General features: G+C 43.3%; 1 protein-coding gene across 1 annotated transcript in view; it reads right to left on the bottom strand.

Annotated features, from left to right (window-relative positions):
- The window catches only part of DHCR24 (24-dehydrocholesterol reductase), a 187,728-nt gene extending 162,682 nt beyond the window's left edge, over positions 1-25,046 (bottom strand). Inside the window, exons 1-3 of the mRNA XM_069642118.1 lie at positions 24,663-25,046; positions 21,821-21,976; positions 17,090-17,195 (exon numbers count right to left, since the gene is read on the bottom strand). Of these exons, the coding sequence (XP_069498219.1) occupies positions 17,090-17,195; positions 21,821-21,976; positions 24,663-25,037 (637 nt within the window). The 5' untranslated portion in view covers positions 25,038-25,046. The remainder of the gene's footprint in view (positions 1-17,089; positions 17,196-21,820; positions 21,977-24,662) is intronic.
- Positions 25,047-26,086: the final 1,040 nt, after the last annotated feature.

Here is a 26,086-nt window from a genome sequence, read left to right as displayed (position 1 = left end):
AAAAAAAAAAGGCTAAGCCCACTAATTTGATAGCTGTGGTTACCTCTACTTCAACAGATACTAGAGCGAACTCGCCGAGCAAAAGTGTGGCTCAACCACAGTCTGAACCATTAGATCTTTTATTGGCAGCAATAAATCAAGATTCCACTACTAAAGTCACTTTACCATCTCCAGCCAGTAAGAGTGGTACTGAGGATGATTCAATTCATGAAGATTCGATACAGGAGGCTCCCATCTCTCTGGACCCGCAAGACGACGCATTTCTCGTGTTGGATGAATGCAAAGATTCTTCTTTCGATTCCTCAGATATGAGTTCCGCCTCTCAGAACTCCTCGATCATTTCCTTGGAATACTCAGAGGTCTCCAATGACGACTCATGGCCGCATTCAGAAGCGAAAAAGAAACCAAGCAATAACATGACCCCTCCTCCTCATTCGGATCCACCATTGGTCAGACCAACCTTTCTTAATCCGATCAAAAGGTCTTACGCTTTCAGAATCTCTTTAGCTCCTAGTTCAACAAATACTGACAAACCTGTAATATTGAATAGAGATAATGTTCTGCGACTATTAAATGCTATCCCTCAAACGGCTGACATCAAATCTCGAGACATCAATGTGATTCTATTTCCGAACAAAGAAAAAATTGAATCAATACAGATTGATTTTTATTGCGAAGAACTCATGCACCGCGTATTGTCCACTAACCAGCAATTAGAAATCCTAGGCTTTGAAGCCGAAGAAATTACTGTGTCGAGACTAATAGCTCGGAACAAATGCAGTAATAAACTTGCGATGATGGATTCGCACTACTACAATAAAACAAATGCACACAAAGAGGTACAAAATACACAGAATAAATCTAAAGATTTGCCTGTTTATTCAAAACACAATGATGGAGAAAATCATTTGACTTATATAAATGAGGCTGCGAAGAAAAGAGGGATATTGCGAGATCAAGGGTGGATCTCTGACACCAACTCAAGATCCAATATGGGCCTTGACCATCGGCCCCTGAATAAGAAAACATACCTATAACAACCAACAAGACCACCAACCAAGGCGAGCACAGTCTCACTATGCTCGTGGCATACGAGGCCACAAACACCTCTTTAATGAAGGCTCAACTGCGCTTGCTGAAACTGATATAATATGCTTACAAGAAACTTGGTTAAAAGAAGAGGTACTCTGCGAAGGTTTTTTAACCTTAACAAATCCTGCGATCTCTTCTCAACAAGGCCGACCAGCTTCAGGCATGCTTATCCTTGTTATAATCAACCCTTCTTGGACAATTGTATCAAGAAAGAACATTCACCCGTGGGCACAGTATATGTCCATTCTCATACCAACTCCTAACAAAAATCAAGAACAACGTATAGAAAACATCTACACTACCATTTTCAATATATACTAGAATCCTACTGCAATGAATGACAAGTTCCTTGAATCTATATACGACAAAATCGATAATATCACCTCAGTAAATCAAGGAGCTGAATTTATAATCAGAGGGGATTTCAACTTCCATTTATTTGACAAAAAATTGGAGTCAAATGCATTATCACTCAGAGCCAAAAAATGGGTCAAAGAATTATCCATCCGAAATATCTCATTAATTGAGCCCACTGTGAACAATAAAGGAGTGCCTATACCAACATGGTCTCGCGAAAACACAACATCAATTATGACTATATCTTTACATCAGAAGGGCTAAGAAATCTAATCATTTCTACTGACAATATTCCTCAATCCACCAGTGATCACCACCAAATAAGAATCACATGGGACACAGTAAAAACAAAATATCCACGAATAACTTTGCCAGCTTTGGAGATTAATAATGCTCTTGATAAACTTTGCATCAAAAACCATCAAATACCTGGCATATTATCAACTTTTAAAGAGTCCACTCTTCAGGATCAAGCAAAACTTAACTACGGTTGGATCCTCGAGAAATATCATCAACCATGCCATAAGAAAAACAAACCTAATACCTTCCATAAACATCAATTCAACCCAGAAATTGTACTGAAGAAAAAGCTTCTTCAAAAACAAATTAGACAACTAAAAAAATGAAAGAACACGATTTTGAAATCAAAATAACAAAAACAAAAATACTCAAATGCAATTAAAGCAATCAAGGCCCAAATAAAACAGAATGATGCCGAAACAATTTTAGCTGCACTCAAAGAGAAAAACACAAGGCATTTATGGTCTCTACTGAACGCTTCTCTCAAAACAACATCTATGATCCAAGAAGTGGAAGCTCAGGAATGGACTAAGCATTTCACAACACTCTATAATCCTTATCCTATTGTCTCATTAACTGCCACAACACAAAACGAGGATTCCTGGAATCTCAATTGGGACATTAATGATATAAGAAATACCATCATGGATCTGAACCCTTCCAGAGCACCAGGACCCGATGGGCTATCAAATGCTATGCTCAAAGCAAATCCGAACGGATGGGCATCCTTCTTCCTTCTTCTCCAACTCATCGAAAAAACGAAACAAATCCCTCGAAGTTGGACTTTGGCTGTTTTCAAAGCTGGTGATCGTAAAAGCCCTGCAAACAACAGACCCATAGCCCTGCTGGATCCATTGGGTAAATTATTTGCGGGATATCTTGTCAAAAAACTTAACAACTGGGCTGAGGAAAATGCAAAACAAGAACAAAGGCAAACTGGCTTTGTCAAGAAAATTGGAACAAACGTTAATCTACTGTTACTGAATCTGATCAAACCTGAGGCGATAATCAAGAAACAACAAGTATATGCAATTTTCATAGATTTAAAGATGGCCTTCGATTAAGTGAACAGATCATAACTCTGGTCCAAACTCACAGCCTGGGGCTGTCCAGCCTCTATTTTAAATCCCATCAAGCAACTCTACTCAAATACCTCTGTTAGAGTCCGGCTAACCAATGACGGAATGGTTACACCTCCCATTCACACCTCCAATGGTTTGAAACAAGGATGTCCATTGGCAGCCTGCCTCTAATTTGTATACTTATGACTTTAGCAAAAAAATTCAAAACTCAGCAGCCAATCCACCAAAAATCAATAATGAATCTATCCAGACACTAATATATGCTGATGATATTATCATTTTGGACAAAACTGTATCGGGCTTACAAAAATCTCTAGATAAAACTCAAGAATTTATGCATGAGAATGACCTGGTGATTAACAGCAACAAAACGAAGACGATGAAACTTGCCTCGCAGAAAAATAATAAATCCACTCTAAAAATATATCTAGAAAGAAACGAGATCAATATAACAACGTCAATGAAATATTTGGGTGTGATGATCAACTCTTCCGCAAAAGAACAAGAATGGAAGAATCATAGCGAGGAAAAAGCCAGATCCCTGGCCAGACGAGGCTGTTTCTTTCATAGGAAGTATGGAACATACTCTATAAAACCCACAATAGCCTTGTATAAGCAAAAGGTGATCCCAATACTAACGTATGCGTCCGAGTCCATGATCAACCAAGAAACCATAAAATGGACCAGGTATGAAGCGTTGTTTTGGAGGAAAACTCTATCTCTCCCAAGGTCGTTTCCTATGGCAAGAATTTGTTACGAACTAGCTATTCAGTCCATCAAATCTATAGTCTTGTGGAAGCAAATGGACCTTCTTAGGAAAATAATCTCAAAAGACAAGATCCCGTCACTGGAAATTTTGAGAGAAACAAAATCAGCTTTCCACATCACTGCACTAACAAAATGGGTTTCTGAAATCAAAATGAAAATGCAAGCCGAAGATATCTCTGAGGAAATGTTGATCAATAGACCTCAGCACGCAAAGCGTAAAATACAGACTAATGATTGGATCCAAACCATCGCTGATCAAAATAAATACAAAAGACATCTAAAATGCCAAACAGAAACAAGAGCTCTTCATGAATTACCTGCTTATTTAAACCTCTTTCCGGATTGCAACATTCATGATCTGTTTCTCCGATTTAGGTTTAACATCTTACCAACGCGGGACTATCAGTCTATGATGGACAAAACAAACAAAAAAAACTCCTTACTGTCGCTTTTGTAAAGTCGCAAATTGCAAAGAAACTTTGTTCCATTTGATTATGATTTGCCCAGCACTGAAGGACCAAAGATCCTTGCACAGAGACTATTTTGGCTTATCGCAGAAACAGCTATCAACTCAAGAAAGATGGGACAATTTGTTACGGGGTCAAGATAAAAACCGAATTTTTACAATAATTACATTTTGGCTGGCAGTTACTAAATGAAATTCGAAATGAATGAAATATAAATATGGATTTTATGATACTCTCAGTTTCCTTGTCATTCTTTTTTCTTTTTATTCTTTCTCTTTTCTCTTCTTCTGTTTAAATGTATTACTTCATTTTGTTATGTAGAAATGAAAAGTTTGTAAAATCAAACAAAACATTTTAATAAAAATAAATAACTGGCAAAGTAGTACAGTTTTGAGAAAAAAAGAGTGGTTAGGAGATTGTTAGGTGCTTTTGAACAGAAGGAGGTGCCTGATTTTTATGATAATTAGGAGGTTGAAGTGAGCTGCTGTTGCAGTTTGAGAGATAAAGGTAGCAAATGTGTGTGAAGGGTCACAGAAGACACCAAGGTTTTGTAGCTGAAGGGATGTAGAGTGTCCGATGGGAACTGGAAAGGCATGGGTGGAGAAGAGAGGATTTGGCAGGAAGGGAAAGCACCTCTGTTTTGGAAGAATTCAACAGGAGTATGAGGCCATCTATTATTTAATAGCAGAGAGACATGCAGAGGTTTTGGTAGATAGGTCAGTGTAAAGTTCAAGAAAGGATAACAAGAAGGGTGTGTCGTCTGCAAAGAGTTGGTATACGAACCCAAAAGAGGAGAGGAGTGCCTTGAGTGTCCAGTATGAACATGAGTGCACCCAAGACAGAGCCTTGCGTAACATCAACAGTAAGAGGAGTTAGTTGAAAGGCGTTGTTGTTCCAGGAAACAGATAATTGACGAGGTACCAGGTAGGACTTGATCCAGGCAAGTGATTGATCATAAATCCCAAGCAGAGAAAGAGTATTGAGATCAGAGTAATCCACGATATAAAAGGCAGCAGTTAAGTCAAGGAAGATTAGGATAGAGGATAGGTTGGAATGTTTAGCAGAGGCAATACAGTTTGGCAAATGCAGAAACCAGCTTGGAAGGAGGTCACAAAGGTTGTGTGTGTCAAGAAAGTTAGTAAGGCAGTTAAATACAACTCTTTCCAACATCTTGGAGAAGTGATGCACGTTAAAGTTGTTCGGCCGGTTTGGACTAGCACCTTGCCTTTGCAGGAGAGGGATGATCATGGCCTTTTTGTAAGTAGAGGAAAGACAGGTGTCGATGAAAGACAGGATGAAGAAACTGGCGAGGTGGGAGGTCACTAGAGGGGCAATAGGTTTGACAAGCTGAGGTGTAAGAGGATCTGATGGGGCACAGGAGGGGTTACCCTTCATCAGCATTGCAAAGTAGAGGCAATGAAAGATGGTAGAGTAGGTGGAGTGAAGAAAGTAGGAGGAGGTAGTGAGAGGAGGGTGAGGAGAGATTCCCGGATTTTGGAAGCAAAGTATTCAGCAAGGTCACTAGCTGAAAGAGTAGAGTTAATAGCTGTGGGTTTAGGAGAACGGAGCAAGTGCCTTGGAGTTGGTGAGGCGGATTGGAGTGTGTGTCAATGAGAAAAAGGTAGAAATCCTTTTAGCACCATCAAGAGAAGACTGAGTGTCAAGGGCAGGGGGGTATAGTTGCAGGTCTTCATGATCGTGGCAGAGCCTCCATCTGTGCAGGTATCATCACATGTCAGTTTGTAGACCACGTATGAATGAGGAGACCCAAGGTTTAGGACAGTGAAATTTAGGGGTAAAAGTTAGCAGTGGGAACTGAGAAGAGAAAGAGTTGTGAAGTAGGGACTGGAAAGTGAAGAAAATGTCAGTGGAGGAAGGATATGGACAAAAGGAGAGTGAGGGTTGGAGATCAGAGAGGAAGGGAGGAATAGCAGAGGGTTTCAATTTTCTATTGGAAATGTGAGTGGTAGGTGGGCAGGAAAGTTTAGAGGAACAGATAATGGTGGTGGATACAATGAAGTGGTCTGAAAGAGATGGCTTGACAGTAGTGTTAGCTAGTGAGAGAGAGTTGGAGATGAACAGGAGGTTAAGAGAGGTGCCCACAGAGGGGGTAGGTTATGAATAGAATGGATAGCATGTGCATTGAGAAAAGATTGAAGGACAGATTTTTCCTGAGTGTTAGGAGAAGGAAGGTTAAAATCACCTAGAGGATGAGGTAATGTGACGGGGAGAGAGGAGCTGCCCGAGTTCATTGAAGAATGGTCCAGTGGGGCTAGGAGGGCGATAGATAGAAATTAAGTGACTAGTGGGAGGAAGTGAAATAGTTGAGTGTACTGTCATCCCCAAGTCACATCACCTCCTACCTCCTTTTAAATTACACTCTCAACTGCTCTTTCCCACTCTACTCATTGGATGTTAAGGCAGGATGAAAATAGGTGCCCGACACTACTGCCTTTGCCGTCAGATGAGGAGAGTGAGAGAAGGAAGGTGTGGAGTCATAAAGGGCTGGCAGGGTATCAGTGTCAAGAGGGAGGGATCCAGGTTTCAGTGATAAAAAGGAAATCAAGGGGAGGAGAGCTAGACTGAAAGTAGTCAGTGATGAAGGAAGTCTTTTTACAAACAGACGGAGTGCAATATTCAGTTGATGTGGAAGGGAAGAGTAGAGGAGTTTAGGCAGGATTGGCTGCGTCGTTTGTTAGAAGGGGGTAGTATGGAGATGATGTAGTGAGATTGGCGAGTTGTGAGTATTATGACAGTGATAGGAAAGGTGGGGTGTAGTGTGATTGGAGAGAGCATAAGGAGAGACTAGCAGGATGAGGATGAAGAGAGAATGCCTTTTAGTTCAGTAGTAGTTGGGGGTAGCTGGCCATGTACTAGATGGATTTTAGGTGTTACCAGGAGAGCAGGAGAGGTGGTCGTATAAAGGCTCATAGGCGAAGACACAAAGATGCTGGGGGGAGTAAAGGCTGGGAGATTGCCCGTAGCTGTTCGCCCCTTTGCTTGGGTTGTCTGGGGCTACGCTGCCTCATTAACATGGTAGGAGGGGTGGCAAGGAGAGTCAAATGGTGGGAGGCCAGAACAGCAGACAACATATTGGGAGCAGGGCTGAGCTCAATGTTGCTCTCAACCCAGTTCAAGCCCCTTCTGAGGATGGAAAGACCATTCAAAGATGGAAGGTTTGGGGTCAGAGGTCACCTGACCAGCCCATAGGTTGACAATGGATGGCTCTTGTAAGTCCCCTGAACTCTGCAGGCAGCCGCAAGCAGCTGAAAGGAGTGCCTCTTGCGTTGTTGTGCCGAGCTCGATGATGCTCTCAGCCCAGTTCAAGCCCCTTCTGAGGATGAAAAGTCCATTCAAAGATGCAGTTTTGGGGTCGAGATCACCTGATCATCCCGTAGAACAAAACTGCACAGGTCAGGCAATTGATATGTGGCACAGACAATGTTGGTTTCAATGCATGTGACCTCTTATTGTTACAGGATGCTACTGGTACTGTAATGATAAGTGAAAAAGTATCAAAGTTAGCTCAGGGGTTGAAATTGCTGGGAACTATTTAGATCCTGCTTGCAGACCAGGAGAACCTGGTTAGCTTGACACTATTTCCAGGCCAATTAGTGCCATACAAATATAAGTATGCAACATTAACTGCACGTGTTTGGAAGGGTGTATAAAGGAACATCAGGATACTTATACAAGACATTAAAAGGCATGATGGGTCATGCATAATGCACAAAATGTTGAAGTTAGAAAAAGAAATGTTAGAAAAAGCAGTGACATTAAAGTGAGGTTGGATTAGTTGAAAACTGCTTCCAATAGCCAATGTATGTCAGGGGATTTAAACTCTGCTTTAGTGTCCTTTTTTGTGCAAAACTATTTTATACCAGCCCGCTCTGCAAGGCCGCAAACACGGCCAGTCAACACTAAAGGTCAATGCACAAGGCCTCGGAATTCCATCTCTGCTGGTCTACAAGACCTGCATGATCCCGGCTCCGCCAGAGCAAGTAGCACGGCTAACGCTGCTGGTTACATTAGCTCAACAGAGCTTGCAGGCTCGGATTGGCCTATAGGGCAACAGGGCAATGCACAAACCAAAAATGCAAAATGCTAGTGTGGGACCGTTTTTTTGGTCAAAGTGGGCCAGTTTGATAAGTTACTTCACCATGCGGCTAGTACTTTGGTCCAGGGTTACTGAATAAATATTCTTTAAAATGCACAATTTGCATCACATTTTATCAAAAACCTTCCCCATGGGTACTACTCAAACAGTGTGTACACAAAAGGAATGAATTGGCATTTGCAAGTGTAGGCCACTTTTTCATTGGTGCCCGAGACAGTTTTATGCCCCAGTCCGACCCTGGTCCACAACCACAGCAAGATGGCCGCTGCAACTTTGTATGCCCTCACAGTCACCCATCGTGCTCCATGCTTGGAGCTTCCTCATTGGCCATCAGCTGGGTCAAACCAGCCCACTGTGGCAAGCCGGGCAGGCGCAGCTGTCCAGCACCAAAGGCCAACGCACAAGGCCTCAGAATTCCGTCTCTGCCGGACAAGCCTGCATGCCGCCGCACTAGCATCGCCACCACCAGCCCGATGCGTTCCCGATCCTCGCTGTCACCTTCAGCACAATGGTAAGCTTATGCACTGGCCTTCAGCTCAGGAATCGGCTACGAGATGCAGCGCTTTGCACTGCCTCTCTATAAACCTTACATGTGTTGCACACCCACCACTATCCAAGCCAACCTCATTCCTCCCACCGCTCCACCCTTTGCAATCAACTACCTATCTGCAACCTGTAGCTAACGGCCGATCAGTAGACACTCGCTCTGCCAGCACTCTGCCGCTCACTACCCTTGGTCGTTCCGCCAATCTAAAAGGTCGGAGTGCCACGCTAAACTGCACCACCAACCTTACTAGTTCTGCGGACCCACCGATGCCCCAGCCAACTTCCTTCCACCGCTCCGCCCCTCGCCAACAACTACCTCCATACAGCCAATAACTGCTGGCTTTCCTTCTCCCTTCACACAACACCACTTCTAGGTCACTCGTAAATGCAGGCCTTTTGACACACCACACTTCCAACTCCCTGCCGTGCTAAAAAACAGAAAGTTCCAACCACCTGGCAGCTCGCACTATGAGTCCAACTACCCCCGCTGAATCCCCCCGCCCTGCAATCTGGAGATGTAATGCCAATCCCAGACACTGCAAAGCCATCCATAGCCACCACCCATCTCCTGCCCCATCTCCTTCCCTACCAACATCACCCACTACTATCCCTATCTCCTCCTGTACCACACATGTCCCAGCCCTCTGGAGCACCTTGATCAATGCCAGATCTTTGGTGGCCCATGCTCCCGACATCCTGGATCTCATCATCTTGAACAACATCGACATCTTGGCCATCATGAAAGCATGGCTCACCCCAGCAGCTGGACCCTCACTCTCCATTACTGTCCCCGCAGGCTATGCCATATTTCGATGCGATACAACTCTCAGAAAGGGTGGCAGAGGGGAACGCACCCATCAAGCTCCGAGCCACCAGAGCTGACTATTGCAGATATGCCCGGCTCTCTACACCCATAGCAGCTACGTGTGGCATTTGCTCCTCAACACCGGCAGCATCTAATTCCCCTTTCAGACCGGGCAACGTGTCTGTTTTTCCCTGAATGCGGGGGCCGTTCTCTTCCTCTGAAAAATCATTGATAGAGTCGGCAACCTCCAAATAAAAGACTTCCTCGAAACTCCCTACATTCTCAGCCCCCGATAATCCGGTTTCCACCCCTGACACGGAACTGAAACAGCCCCCCTGGACTTTAAGAACCAACTTAATGACGCTAATGTTGCTGGAAATAGCTGTCTCCTCCTACTGCTCAATCTCTCTGACGCCTTGGACCTTGTTGACCATCTGACCCTATGCCTCCACCTCACGTTCTCTGCCCATTTCTCCCATGAAGCCGCCAAATGCATCTCATCTTTGTTGCCCAACAGAACTTCTAGAGTCTTCGCCAGCGATGCTGTCACCCCACCCACACCAATCTCCTGCTCTTGTGCCTCACCTACCCACTACAATGACTACACAAAGCTCTTATTTGACCACCTCGACTCTCTTGGCATTTCCTACACAAACTATGCAGATGACACCCGAATACTCATCCCTCTCTCCGGCGACTTCACACAGGACACTCAAAGTGAACACCATCTACAAAACTATCCAAACCTGGATGACCTTGCACAGTCTTTGCATGAATGATTAGAAAACAGAGCTACTTCTCTTTGGATCTCTAGCCCGCCTCGCCACACTTGACAATGCATTCAGTGTCTTCATCATCGATGGCCACAAAATCCCTGTCGCCACATCTGCAAACGCCTTGGGTGTAGACAATATGAGGTACATAGGAAACACAGACTACCTCCTTCTCGTGTTGTTCTATCAGTATTTTGATCACAAATATTAGCAATGAGATGACGCTAAGGCATCAGGTATCTAAATGACTTAAAACCTTTTTTTATTATAGTTGTGTACAAGAAGCTTTAGGTTAGTTATTTCACAGAATAAAGTCCTTGTTACGCATTCTAATGTTAAAAAACATAACTAACAACATGATCATTGTGAATACAAAACATTATTTCTGGGTTAGTGTACAAAACACAGATTGAATTTCTCATGATATCATCTCGTCGTAAATTCTACAGCAACTAAAAACACAGTTACTTCCAAAAAATTGAAAATGTGCCTTTAAACACCTTTTTAGAGAGCAATTGAAAAACTCTGAGAACAATCAGGTATTCGCATGATGTATTTTCTTACTATAACATGACTTCTCAGAAAGTCTTTCTATTTGGCATTCAATTTATCTCGTTTTACACACACAAGTGTGCATATATGTTTGAATGTAGGATTTTCTTATACCCTTTTCTCTTCATTGTTGTTCTATGCCTCCTTAAAGTACTGTCTGTTACTTCTATGCATTTCTTAATTACGATTGGATGCTTTTCAAAATGGTGTGTCGACGCACTGGGTTTTTCCCTATTGCAGTGGGATGAACCACATCCTAAAACAGGTTTTCCCGATTATTTAGCAAAGCCTTATTCAGGACAAGAGATGGGTTTTGATAAAGCTTTTGTCTTCTAACCCTGAGGATTCTGTTTACACACAGTGCTTCAAGAGTCCAAGGTCAGAAGACCGCGATACAAAGGAGGAACGTTGAATATCTCAAAACGAACGCCCCTTTATAAAAGAAAAGAAGAGAATACTTACTCGAGGAGAAACAACTAATGTGACACATTTAGCAATATGTGGCTCCACATCGATTACATAAGTGTATAACTCCGGCCCCATTAAATGAGACTGCCACAAGATTCCTGTCCCTGTTCCTGTCTACTGAGTAAGAGCACTTCAAAGAAAGGGTTAGAAGACAAAAGCTTTATCAAAAACCATCTCTTGTGAATGTGTATCAAGGAAATTATTCTGTGAAATAAACTAATGTAAAGCTTCTTGTACACAACTATAATATTTTTTAAAAAAAGGTTTTGAGTCATTTATATACCTAATGCCTTGCGCCATCTCATTGCTAATGTTTGTGGTCTAAATACTGATAGAACAACAAGAGAAGGAGGTAGTCTGTGCTTCCTATGTACCTCATTGTCTTCACCTGACTAAAACACAGACCCCTCGATAATACATTTTTTTTGGGTGTGACCTACAATTTAAACACCTTGGGTGTATACATAGATGCTACACTCAACATGTCAAGTAAAGTTTACAACATCGCTTCCTCCTCAGCCTATGCCACTAAGCTCATTAATGCAAGCAAACCATTTGTGTCCTCTGAGAATCGTCTCAGTTGCACGGGCTCTCATCGGATCCAAACTGGACTCTTGCAATGCGATGCTCTATGGCACCGTAGAAAAAAACCTAAACCAACTCCAAGTCATTTAAAACAATGCTGTCCATGCCACTCTGTTCACTGGCTTCCTGTCAAAGAAAGAATCGCATTCAAAATTCTCTCACTCACCCACCGATGTCTAGCAAATAATGCATCTTCGTACCTTGCTCTAAGAATCAATAGGCGTACTCCTGCCAGGGCCCTATGATCCGCTCAAAGCTAGAGCCTCATCATACCAAGATTTAACTGCACAAGTGCTGAGGGTGATCTAGCTCACCGGTATGCGCTGCCAACCTCTGGAACAACCTCTCCCTTCACCTGCGTGCTGAACCTTCCTTCCACCTGTTCAGGAAAAAGCTCATAACTCACCAGTTCAACTCATATCACTGCATATTTCATTCAACGGTCCTCACTGTAACTAGCGCCTAGAAGTCCACAGGCATTGCACGCTTGTATAAATGCAAAAATAAAATAAATAAACACAATCATAATTATACGATTTTGTACGAAAGAAAGCTTTTAACTTCGATTACGGTTCTTCATTGTGGCATTTTACCTGTTGGTGAGGTCTTTATCTTTCTCTTGTACGGTGTCATTACATGGAATATCTGAGGGATGAGCTAACCACCGAAGGGATTTTACGACATGGATGAAATGTTAACTTAGAGGGTTGTGCGGTAGATGGAGGACTCTGTAAAGGAGCATCTCGACATCGAGGTCTCGGTTGTTATTCAAATACAACTGTTTTGCTCCATTTGATTGTATGCCTCTTTGATGCCCATTTGGCGATGAGGCACTTCTGCTGCGATCCTGTCTCCCTTCAGTGAACCAGACCCAGTTTGTGCACCCCTGCAAACCTGATTTGGCTGCTAGCCACGCAAGCTGTAAGGATTTGTCAAAGTACATGCACACTTCCCTTTGCCAGTTTGTCAGTCCAGTCTTTGCCAGTAATCTTTAATTCTTCCTCTTCAAGCTGCCGGGTTTGTGTCTGACGTGCCTCACTCAAGGAGTGTGAGATCAGCTGGCGACCGCAATCTTGGAGCAGCTGTGTGTGTATAGTTGCTCCTGCAGGTAGCATTCTTTCTGTCTTTGCCCACCTGGCGTGCATATAATGCTAAGGAAAGGCATTGGCGAGAATAGAGGGCTTCTCTGCCTCATGGCGCCACCGCCCTCAATGCAGTTGCACCGTGGCAGGACTTACAACTTGGCATAAAACGAATCCAAGCACATAGCACATGCCGCACTCTCCTGTTGGTCCGTGTGTCCTGCTGCAAAATTAACAACTGGACTTGCACCATCTATTGCCTCCCGACTGCACCACTCACAGCATCTTTCATATAGTTAACTGGCATTATGGCGAGAATCACAGTGCAGACCTTGGAGCGTTTACTTACCTCACTAGGTGAGCCCGCCATCTAGTGGCAGGATTGGACAGTGTACTGGAATAATTAAACCAAAACAGCTCAGAAATGTACTCTATTCAAAAGAATTCTCTGGTTTGGGCCCTGGAAGGCAGAGAGTTTATGGAGAGATGCCTCCCTTAGCCACAGGTGCTGGAGATAACATTGATTATCACAAGGCCTTGAATTAGCTTGATAAATACTAAGCCCCAAACATAACTATATACATGCTAGGTTATTGTAAGGAATAACCAAGTTTTGAGGGTCTTTCTAAATGAGAGGTTCTTATCAATGTGGCAGTCGTGGAGAGGAAGCGAGATCCAGATGGCAGGGGCTTGGATGGAGAAAGAGGTACCTCCCAATGTGGTGGAGTTGTAATGGGGGATAATGAGGAAAAAACCGGATGTGAGATTCCTAGTGGGTTCATATCGCGTATGAGTTTATCCTGGAGAAATTCGGGAACAGTGTTGTGGAGGGCCCAGCGAGTGATGCACATGGCTTGGTTGTCTGTCGACCAGTAAGGAGCCAGTGTAGGACTGAGTGCAGGACTAATAGGTTCTCTAGGTGATGGGCCAATGAGGAGACGGGTAGAAGCGTTTGTAAATGTCAGATGGGGGCTACAGATGCTCCAAAGCTTGTCCGTGTAGCTGGATTGTATTGAGGTAGGCTGCCAGAGGAGCAGTGCAGGCAAAGCTATGCTATTGGGTTACTTGTGTTCCCAAGTGTGGGAGTGGTGTGGTGAATCCGAGGCGCTCACCATCCTTTATATGGGGAAACTGAGTTATACTTGAGGTATAATGAGAACTACAAGTCGCAGAAACCACTAAGGACTGGCAGCATTGTGGATCATGGAGCCAGCGCTGCTCGACCAAGCCGGTAGATTAACGCGTAGAAGGAAAACAGATAAGCGCTAGCAGCTTGCGTACCTAGCAAGCAGTGCTGAAAGCCAAGTCACTCCATGTATGTACTTCACTGAAATGCTGAGCCGCATGGAGCTATTGATCAGCACCTGGAGAAAAGCAAGATAGTACCTGGGGACACAAGCCTTTTTGTATCACCTTACCTAGAGGCAATATAAAGAGGGTTAACAATCAGAGACAAGCAAGTGCATGTTCAGAGCAGAACAAGTGGACTATTTTGGACAGACCATTGGGAAAGATGGGTACAAACTGAGAGAAAGCCTCCTGAGGACCATTGTAGATGCAGCCATTCTTCAATATAATGATGATTTAAGATTTCTGGGTTTAGCAAAGGTACATTTATACCAATGTTTGCCTCCATAACCCACCCGTTAAAGCAATAAAGAAGGGAATGGAGTTTGCATGGGGAGGAGGAAGTGTCAGAGTGCTCTAGATGAACTAAAGCAAAGGCTATGCAAGGCTCCCAGTCTTGAGGGTTTAGAGGTGAACCAACCAGCGATCATGACTGTGGATAGCTGTGTGAAGGTTTTGAGAGTGCTGCACTTACAAAGGGATGAGGGTGGTGAAAAGATCATTATGTATGCCGTCAGGGCAGTGATAGAATCAGAATTGAGGTACTATGTAATAGAGAGCGAGCTATTGTTGTGCTGCTGAGAGGCAAAGTACTGCCTGGAGTATATTGGAGTCACAGGGTAACCCATCAGAAAGACCACAAACCAACAGTAGAAGTGCTTACCAGGAAAGGGTTGTCCAGTGCTACACCCATACTGGCAAAGATGAGCATGAGGCTAAAAGAGTGTAACATTATATTTCAGGGAAGCAGAACAACAGTGCAGATTTGATCAAGGATGCCCCTATCAGGAGGAGGTTTGGGATGGTCAGAGAGAGGGGAAGAGTGCATTGTGACTAGGGTTACTGGTCTAGGGGACAGGCACATCGCCAGGAAGGAGGGACTAAATGAACGTAACTAGGATTTTGATGCTTGCTCTGGTAATGAAGGGGACAAGAGAAGGGTGGCCAATGAAGAGGGCCCTGGCTGCGAATAAATGTGGGTATTGGAAATTAAGAAACGCAATCTCAGTTGAGATGTGGGTATTGGTGAGTGTTCAGATGTTGATTTCACTTCTGCCTTGAGAAACAGAATTGTAGATATGGGAAATTAGGGACGCTCCGGGAACATGGCCACCAAACAGAAAATAAGGTCTACTTATTGGTGGCCTGTTCTGGACATGCTTTGAAAGTACTGTCAGAAAATGTTGGACCAATCTCAACTCAGATAAGAGTGTGAAACCTATATAGCAGACACTGAACTTCATTCCTGTACCAGAAGGAAGTTAGAAACAGCTGGTTGTGAACATCATGGGGCCATCTGAAAACTTGGAGGAGAAAATAATGTATTCCATTTGCAACATGGCCCAGAGCGAGCATTGTCGAACTGGTCACAGCAGGTGCGATTTAGGCATCCTTAGGTGGTGATTAGCGACAATGGGCCCCAGTAAGGAGATAAGGGAGTACTGCTGTGACAAAGGAATTGAATGGTGCCACTTTTCAGTGTACCACCAGCAGCCTAAAGGAAGGCATGGTGGAAACTCCCAATAGGGTCATAGATAAACTGGGTTAGCAGGAAGTTGACAATGGTTTGGATGTCTAATCCACATTAAAAAATATGCTCTGGATCATCCGTACGTTGCCCAATGGCACTACTAAAGTCAGCCACTTCAGCTTGCGGGGGAGGGAGGTAATATAATATGCTCAAGCCAAGGAGGTTGAACAAGCAAAAGAAGTGTGTGAAATGGTTAGGACATGGAGGAGCAAGCACAGAACAGGAACAAGGTGACTAACGACTAAGGGACAAAGGCCACTAAGATAGGCGATTGAGTCAAGATGTGGCTTTAAAATAGGAAGGGGCTAATCAAAATTTACAAAGGTGATATGAGAGAGGTAATTCAGCAAAGCAGTACAAGTTGATAGTGCGACAGTATGAAATCCTAATTGTGTGGTTAGATGGGAGAGGAAGGGTAGTTCTGATGCCTTGGGCAAAGAACTACCAGACTCAAGAGCTAAATTGGAGGTGAGGGCGGGAAGGGAACCCAAACCCTGAACAACTGAAAACCACATACGATGATAGAGTTAACCTTGAGGGCCTGAGTGGGACGTTGAGTTGGACACCACTGCTAACATGGGATTTCCTTGAGTCATCTTCAAAGATACTCAAGTAGCGGAGGAGGATGTGGGAGCTGACACCCTAAACTCCAGGGTGAAGGGGAGAATTAAGCAGAATTGTAGAGAAAGGATGAAGATGAGGGACTACGAGATGTTCTAGGGTGGGGATATACATGGGTCTCCCACTGTGCTTATGTATCTTGTAAAATTTGAGATCCTTGATCTTTGTATTTGTTTTATCTAATTGTTTATTTTGAAGACTTTCGGTTTATTGTGGGGAGGAGGTGGTGTGGCATCTTACCTGTTAGTGATGTCTTCATCTTCCCTTTCACAGTTCCATTACATGAAATCTCTGAGGGATGAGGTCACCACCAAAAAAATTATCTGGGTGGAATGTTGGCTTACAGGGTTGGTGGGGCAGTTGAATAAACATGTTCATCTCCAGTTGGCAGTCTGCCTCCTCATTACACCCTTCACTATATATATATATATAGTTTGCAGTTCTTTTTTGCAGCACCCTATGTACTAGGTCCACGTTCCACACAGGTAGCTTTGGCTAACTGGGTGAAACCGGACACCCAGGACCTAACATTAGCTCCTGCTTATTAACTATTTATTTCGATCCCTATAGTTTGTCAGCTGGTTGCATCACCTCACCTACTGTGAGGTCATCAAGTTCTGGTACCACAGGGAGAGTCCAGCCAATGGAGTTCAGCAGTGCCGTAACCTGGCCCATGTTCACCAATGGCTCCACCCGGACAATCTGATAACAAAAAGAAAAAGAAATGAAAGCCTTTCTGTGCCAAGACATACACGTTTAACAACCTCCCAATCCATTCAATGTGTACACTGGCTCATATATATAAACTGGCAAATATTTAAATTGGACAACTTAAATCACTAAAAAGGATGGAAAGTGCACACTAACCAACATTATGCAAACAATATTTTATATTTTGAGCAAATCGATGAGAATGACTGGGCTAAACAATTACGAAACTGTAATTTTAATGCATATTATTCTTAAAGCAGATATTCTATATTTTAGCCTATCATTAAACACAGAATTACTTGCATCCTTCAGTTATAAAACATTGGCTTATGCTTCTTACATAAAGTATTTTTTCTGGAGTCTACTACACACGGATCCTGCAGCAGTAGAGCTTTTTAAAAACATAAATTGGGGTTATTCTCTGGAAATAAGCCTCTTTACAGAAAGTGGTGGGAAGCGACATTAGATGCAAACGTATAGACTTCAATATTCTCTTTTATTTTATTTCTGGAGCAGTCCCATTAAAGAGTGCAATGAAACACCACAAAATAACACATATTACAAATAAATTAGCGGATCCTAAGTAGCCCATCTGTCCCTTATGTTGTAACAGAGAGTGTAACCGTAAAATAAAGGTCAGATGGTTGCTAGAACTTTAAAGGGTGAACTCTCAAAACTGCTGGGAGCTGGTCATGCTTAAATTATCCTCACATAGACAACCTCTCTAGGGAATAAGAGCCGGGATGGCCTGCTTACACTAACCACTAGGTGGCATGCCAGAGACCTTTGTTTGGGATGGTTGCCCTGGGAATCAACACATAGGCAGAGAGGCTACAAAATGGCATTCCTAACTGACTGAATATTTATTGAAGCTTTTGTTTCCCGAGAGAGTGAGATCCACTCAGAAGTGCCACAGTTGTTTATCCAGATGCTGGTCGGGTTGGTCAAGAAAGGGGGTAACTACACAAAACAGCATTAATTATTCCAAGTATTTATGAAGTGCAGACCTAGCTTCGGGAAGCAGTGGAGCGCTTTACAATTTTGGGGGTTAGACCACAGTAAGGGAAGCAGAGAAAAAAGAAGCGGGGAGCTAATAGAGAAGGGTGAGGGTCAGCAATTGGCAGCAAGGGATCTACAAGTAACCAGGGGAGGAGACAGTGAGGAGCAGATCAGAGTCTCAGGTAGGGTGGGGAGTGCAGGGTGTGTGGAGCTAGGTGACAGCAGACAGGTCTGCCTACAGCCACTTGATTTATAAGCACTTTGCATGTCCTTCACCAAGTCCTGTTAGCATTGGTGAATACAACAGGTGTGGCTTGTTTATAAGCATTAGATAGGCATATGCCAGGCACTGCTTTTATATGCCCAGGTACATGAACCAATTTTAAGCTGCTACCATTTACAGCCACTTAGTACCATTACGGCAATGCCTGGCAAATACCTTTCCTATGTCTAAACAAAAGCCCCAAATGTTGGCATTGCCAATTCTTGTATTTATTTTAATATATATTTTTTGATGTCCTCTGCTAATTGATTATTGATATTTGTCAATGAAGGTCAAATGTAGTTTCCTACATTGATAAGTGTTTTTCAGTTGTCCATTGTATTCTTAATGGTGGCTTGTCCCAATTAGTTTCCTCTTTAATCATATCCCCAATACGCACAATATTCTTAAATGATAGTTCTTCTTAAATAGTCCTCTGCATCCTCAATAGTATTTAAGAGGAAACTAATCAAAGGTTGGCACAAATTGAAGGTGGTATTACTGAAGATGAGCCAAAAGACTATATAAGAAGAATTTCCATCATGTAAGAATATTGTGCATATTGATATGATTTAGGAGGAAACTAATCAAAGGTTGGCACTAATTGCCAACTTCAGTCATCCTCTCCTTATTCTGAAGGACTCTTATCGCTTTACATTCAACCCATCCGAGATTAAGTACTTCTGTTGGTTACTAGCCCCAATTTCAGGAACACTAGATCGTTCTCTGCATCTCTGCTCCACAGTCCTACAGGGGAATCAGAAATCTACAATATGACCAACATAATTGATTTACAGCTCACTATGATATTGGAGATCTGTCATGATGGAGCATTAATGCTACGTTTACGACATTTTTTGTTTTGACGACATTGTTGCGATGGTCATCAATTTTGATCACATGCAATAGTGTCTTTTAAACTTATAAATATTGTTTGCGTGCACGCTTGGTTTACGGTGAAATTAACAACTGCATCCATACACCCTTCTGCATTCCAACAGCACCATTAAACTCTGCCGTTTGTGAACGCCCCTCAGTGAAGATGATGTTGTCCTCAAGTATCCCCATCAAAATAGGCCCCTCCAGCTTTAAGCAGTTTTTTCTAGCCCAATCTCTCTAAATGTATTCTGGGCTTCTTCTAGGTTTTGGGTCATTTCATCCTGATGAACTCATTTGTATATTTCTATCTGAACTATTGGCGCCTTTCCTGGTTGGCCACGGTGGTAATTAGGGTTTGTAATTAGCCCAAGATGCATCCGTGTGCCTTCTCCTCTAACAAGGCCAATGGGAGCTTTCCACTGACTGCCGCTACAAAAGCACACAAGTGTTCAAGGCACAAGGCCTGCCACACAGGGCGTTTTGTCAAAATGACAAAGCGTTCTTGGTCAAGTTTTGTCAAACGTGCCAAGGCCTGAACTATGCTTTGCCAGCCAAAAGCTTTGATCCTGCAGCAAATAAAAAAAAAGTCCAGAAAAGGAAGTTGAGGGTTTTAAGGAATGGTGAAGAGCGTCTGAGACAACCCTTCACTAGAACTGAACTCCACAGATAACCAACCTCCTTCTGCTTAGAGCACGGCTTAAAACTACTATATCCATTTGCCAAACTAACCTGCACTTCACCATTTCGCCTGTTGATGTGGTTGCAGCATTTCAGGTCAAAGAAGCTTCCAAGTAAGAATGTTCTCTAAAAATTATATTTTTCTGCACAGTGCTTCATGTTAGATTGCTCCCACTTCTAGGCACTGCAATGATGGGTGTTACTATCACCCAATTTAATGATATTCCTTTATCGATCTGGCAAGTATGAACGACTGAGACTGCCTTGCTGAGAGAGAATGCTGAAAAGACATGTGTGGCAAGCGTTTAATCCACTGTGCTATCTTGCTCAGCCTAAACCCGAGCGTTCCCATTACCATACCATCCCATGGTCATGACTGACAACAAATGACATCCTAACCAGATTCCTCTTGGTTATCCTCATCAGAATCTTGCCTCAACTCACTGGAACAAGCACGATTTGCCCTGGCGGAACCACACAGGGGAATAAGGAAAGTTGTACTGTGACCAAGTTTGAAGGCTCACAAGAAACAAAACCGCTATCCTGGGACCAAAGAGGGCAGTAGGCTGAACAAAGACAGCTAAAATTGTGACAAGTGTCTTCTCAAGTAAGAATTCACCCCCAAAGAAACCCAAATCTTAGTGGCCTGTCACTCCCTGTATTTATAGCATTGAACTGTGGCTAAAAGGAGGCGCTGTGAGAGGAGAATAAAAGTTGCTTCTGTTACCATGCTTGATAGTCTAAATATTCCAGAACCATCTATTGGAGTATTTGGTATGACAAAGCATTGTACTTTGAAGGACTTGAGGAAAGAAGTCAGCATTGAAAATTCTTAAGGAGATTAACCTGGGAAAAACTGATGGAGCCAGATGGAGAATGCTGATGAAAAGTGTTTATAGATTTTGAAGGGAACAGCTACCCTGTACAGTGCTGGACATTTCAGAACAAGATATTGACCATCGTCTTTTCACCGACAGTGATAGAGATGCACCTTAGCAGCTAAGTGGGGCGTTTCATTCCAACGTGTAATGGTAGCAGTTGCCAATCATTGTACAGCATACGACACTCGTATAAACTGATGTCTCCTGAGAAAATGCCCTCGTTTTTACATTTGCTGCCAAACATCCAGGAATAAAGTAAAAAGTAATCTAGAATTGATTGATTAGATGCATGTGCCCCAAAACAGGTCCAGACAATATGGGGTTTAGGTGAAAGGAAGATAATCTTACATAGTATTAAATCCTTGATAAAGGCAACTGCAGCATGAGCGAGAGCACATGGTCCAGTCTATGGAAACAAACAAATGAGCAGTGGAATGGGTGCAAGTGGGATGGTGTACTTACCGAACAAGGAATTTTGACCTCAACAACTTTCCAAAGCGGTTGACATGATCCCTATTCTGCCCACCAGTTGTTGGTATTCACATGAATTTGTAAAGTGAAGGAGGTAGACCAAGTAGTAAGCTATGCAATAGACGGTGATACTTGCTCAAGGACATGTGGTGAACAAACATTAATGTAAGCTTATAAGCTGATAATTCTGATTGGATCACACTCCAAGATCACAATTCCCTTTCTATGTACCTGGGAGGATGGCAACGTTCAAGCTACCAAACAATTATGTACGTACCCCCACATAGGTGATGCAAGGGTAGGTTGCAATGAGGGAGAGACAGCCAGAATGGCTTTACTCGCGACATTCTATACTTATGCACATAATGTTGGAATTTAACATTTGAAAATAAGTAATACGCACAGCTTGCAGTAACTTATTACTGTATTTCACATTCAAAACGTACTTGTCTTTTTGTGTCCACTTCCAAAATATCCATTAGATTAATCATTATGTTTTTATGTGTCTTCTTGTACTTCCCAACACGAAGTGATACAGTTAACCAACCAGGTCGGCCAGTGCACATGTGGGTTTTACCACCTTGCTTCTTCCATTCACGAACCTAGACCAAGAAGACAATTGTTAAGCATGTACTAGTGTCACAATTACAAGTAGCATATCTTTTTTCGAACAGAAGTCTTTCATTTAATACAATTATAAAGCACCATAGACATTGCTAATCACCTCTCTGCAACCAGATGCCCATAAGACATGCACGTAGTCGCACTGTGCTTGATTGGACGACATAGAACCAATGCAGGTTAGAATCTTGTCAGATATACCAGTAGACTCAAATAAAGACTTTAAAGGATCATCCCATGACAGCATTGACAATAGGACAGCACAGGACACTCGTGCTTTGGTATGCCTCCAGCCCCAATGACCAACAAACCATCAAGCATCCAGTGTAATTTGAACTTACATAATCAATGTTCCCCTCATCCACAGGTCATAAAGGGAAGCACACCCCAGGAGCTGCAAGGTCCTAAATTGCCAATAAGACGAAATTTTACAGACAACCACAATTTCGACTGACTATTGGTTTCAAAAACAGAAGCCCATTATGGGAGCTTGACATTTCTTTCCCCCAAAATACAAAGTGCCTGGACTAAAGGTCAACTTTTTAGGCTGCAATTTCCTTCCATACAGTCAGTTTCTGAGCAGCTATGTGGCTACAGACCTCAATTACCAGGAGGTAGGATTATCAATGTATTTTGTCTATATCTTTCAGCCTTTTTATTTGGGACTGTAGTTCATTCATTCCTTCAACATAATTCTTTCCCTGCGACCTTGAACAAAGCTGACAGGGTGTGGGGGCAGTGGGAAAGTAGGTTAGGTGATTCCCTGAGTGGTAGATGAAACCCTGCTGCAGCAGAACTGTGTGGCGGATAAGACACATGCCAGATATCTAACTGTGGAGGAATTCCCTTCACTTCCTGGGTCACAAAGCACAACTCGCAAGTAGCACGTATGTAAGTGTGGCGGCAAGCTGCTGAAGGGGGTCGATGGTAACATAGCCTGGGCCTGATTTACAAAAATGTTTTCAATGGGACTTCCCAATGTTAAAACATGTTTGTAAATCAGGCCCCTTGTGTGCTAAGTGCATTCAAAAAGAAAAAAAAACTAGTAGAAGAAAGACTCCCATCACTGTGGCAAGCTACTTGAGGGCCCACAAAGCTTGCTGCCTTGCCCTTCGTGGATTTTGTTCACAAGCACATGTGCAAATTATTTGTTTTGAGTAGTTCACATTTCCACAGAATTGAACAATTTGGTCAAGTGGAAAAGCGTGACTAGAATTTTACCATATGTCACACAGTTGATATGGTTTCAGCATGCAGGTTCAGAGTGTATTTACTATAAACTCATGAAAAACATTGGCTGACATCACATGCCGTATGTGCACTTTAATAGAACACAAGAAACAGCCAGCGACTCCAATATGGAGGAGGCTCTGGTTTTATTGACTTGCACTTCTTGTTGATATGTGCGTGCCAGCTTGTAAGCCTTTTTTCTTGTTCCCCAAACTTTGACAGATAAAGAAAAAGAGGTGCAGAAAGCCCAGAGTTGAAAATATTTCACAGGGTCGGGGGAGGAAGGCTGGAGGGGGAATTTACCCGAAAACAAAACATGACTTTTCACTAGACCAACTCTCCTGCCAAGTAGACCTTGCTGGCCTAAGGAGACACAAGGGCATTTCCTAACAAGCAATACCTACAAAAGGATGTTAGGGCTGAGACAGAATCAGTCATAAACTGTCTTTATTAATCACAGAAAGGGCCTCAGCTGCCCTTCTTGCCATCACTTTATGAGCAGGTCAGCTTCTGCATTAAATATTGAGGGCCTGATATGCAAACGCCTTTTCAAATCCCATTGAAAACGCTTTGTAAATCAGGCCCAGAGAGTCAAGTAGTGACAACAAGCGTAACACTTTTGAGCACATATGCCGCTTCAAGTTTTACAAAAACTGAATGCAGCACCAGGCTCTTTGGCATTGATATATTTGAAAGAACCTGGAAAGTAATCCTACACCAGATGTACAACTTACTTAAGTGTTCTCTTTTAATAGCAATCATCCTTGGTTCAATTACCTTTGTACCTTTTGTTTTCTGACTATTTATTTTATTTTTTACATTTGTATAGCGCACAAACAGCCCATGGGCATCGTGGCGCTGTTACTTGCGGGGAACTTAGTTGCAGGGAGGTACACAATACATTTTATAACAGTAGCACATGAATACACATTTTACATTGGTAGCAAATTAATAGTCAGCTAGTTGTAGTTACATTTGCAGGTTAGGTCTATAACCACAAAGATTTCTAGCATCAAAACCCTGCGGGGGATACAGCATGTTGTGTTACCATTTTTAACACTAAACAAAACCCAGCACATGAACCCACAAAAGACATACAGCCAAGGTACCATGATTGTCACTGAGCATTGCTTTGAAAAGGGACGAATGACAACATTCATGCAGCATGGAAATGAATAGTGGACAATGAGGTGGAATACAAGGCCGTGCCCAGTTCAAAATTAGACACCTGCATACCACGCACACCTGACGAGTTCACAGGAAGTGTGAAAGTCTGAAGGATGACTTTTACGAGTGGTCCCATTGAAGTCTATGGGGGAGCATTCCACTGTGAGGTTCAAAATCAGTCTCATAAGTCTAGCACTGCACAGCCCTTGAGAGCATGTTTACACATGCCTTCTTCCCCTTCCACCCCCGCTGCCCCTGCGCCCCCAGTACCTGGGCCTGGATGCCCCGCACCCTCTGGTCGTGCAGCTTGGGCGCGCTGCACATCTTGAAGACCAGCCAGGCCCGCAGGTAGTAATAGATGTCGAAGATGACCGAGAGGGGCAGTAGAAAGAGGCAGACGAAGATCCAGCGGTGGTGCACCAGCACGTACTCGAGTCCCCGGCTGCGCAACCAGAGGAGGCAGAGCAGCAGCAGCGCGCCCAGGTACAACGCGGTTTCCATGCTGGCGGCCGCTCTTTCCACCCCCAGGCCGGTCTTGGATACTTCGTAACGTAGCGGCACCGAGTGACCACAAAACCGGCGTTTTAATAGCCCACCTCCGCCTCCACCAGCCGCCCAGTCACGTCTATTCAGCTGTCTTTTCATTGGTTTCAACTGCTGTCATCAAGTGACACCAGGGTGGCACGGCATTGCTCGTCTCCCAATGGCAGGGGTTTCCTAGAGGCTCGTACCACGGTCTCCGGCGAAGCCGATTGGGCAGATGCCGAGGTGCCAAGGAGGTAGGCGGGCTCTCCGTAGCTGCGGGCGCAGTGGAGGTGCTCTCCACGTGGTCTGTTGTTGACATTTTCACCATTGGCCAAAATTAATTCAGAAACCACCCCGGTGCCTGCTCAAAGGGGCGACGCTTGGGCAACTCCTGCTCATAGAGTACCCCATGTGTTGCTCGAGTTTTAAAACCTCTTTTCGACGAATTCTTTTGATTTGATCAGAATAATGGGTTAAATAAATAGTGAACGTGAAGTACATGGTTTTGTGTGCACAGCTTTTCAGGACAACTAAATCGTGATCTCGACATGTTGCTGTATTTCGAAATGAGAGTTTAATTGTTTAATTTCTAAATTTGCATAGCTGCCAACTTTACATGTTTGCAATATAATTATGTGTGCCATTAATTTTTTTATTAGTTTTTTACATTTGTAGAGCACACAAACCCATGGGCATCCAGGGCGCTTGTTCCGGTTACGTGGCCCCGAATTGGGCATAAGCATAGGTACAATAAACAAATGAAAAGCTGCCTTAAACAACATTGCTAGCAGTAGGGTGTTAATGCAGATGTCTGGTTACATAGGAGGCAATACAGAAGCAAATGCAAAGGCAGTTACGCACAGTGATCTATAACAGCAAGGTGGTTGAAGGTGTAGTCAAGTAGCGGACTAGAGGTAGTGGAGTTAGGTAAATAACCAGGTTTTTGTGAAAGACCCAATAAGATTACACCGCTCGTAGGGCAGGTGGGAGAGAATTCCAGTATATTGCAGCTAGGACTGGGAAGCTATACCCTCCCGCTTCAGATCGTTTTAACTTATGAATGATCAGCTTGTGTGAGTGTTGAGTTCTGATCGGTCTGTTGGATTGAGCTTCATTGATATTTTGTGTTAGGTAAGGAGGGGCTGTGTTAGTGAGACACTTGTGGTGAT

Source organism: Ambystoma mexicanum, chromosome 1q (assembly GCF_040938575.1).
Source record: "Ambystoma mexicanum isolate Mex_15411 chromosome 1q, UKY_AmexF1_1, whole genome shotgun sequence".
Lineage (NCBI taxonomy): Eukaryota > Metazoa > Chordata > Amphibia > Caudata > Ambystomatidae > Ambystoma > Ambystoma mexicanum.
The sequence above is the reverse complement of the archived record's forward strand: the minus strand, read 5'-3'. Positions and strand labels throughout refer to the sequence as shown.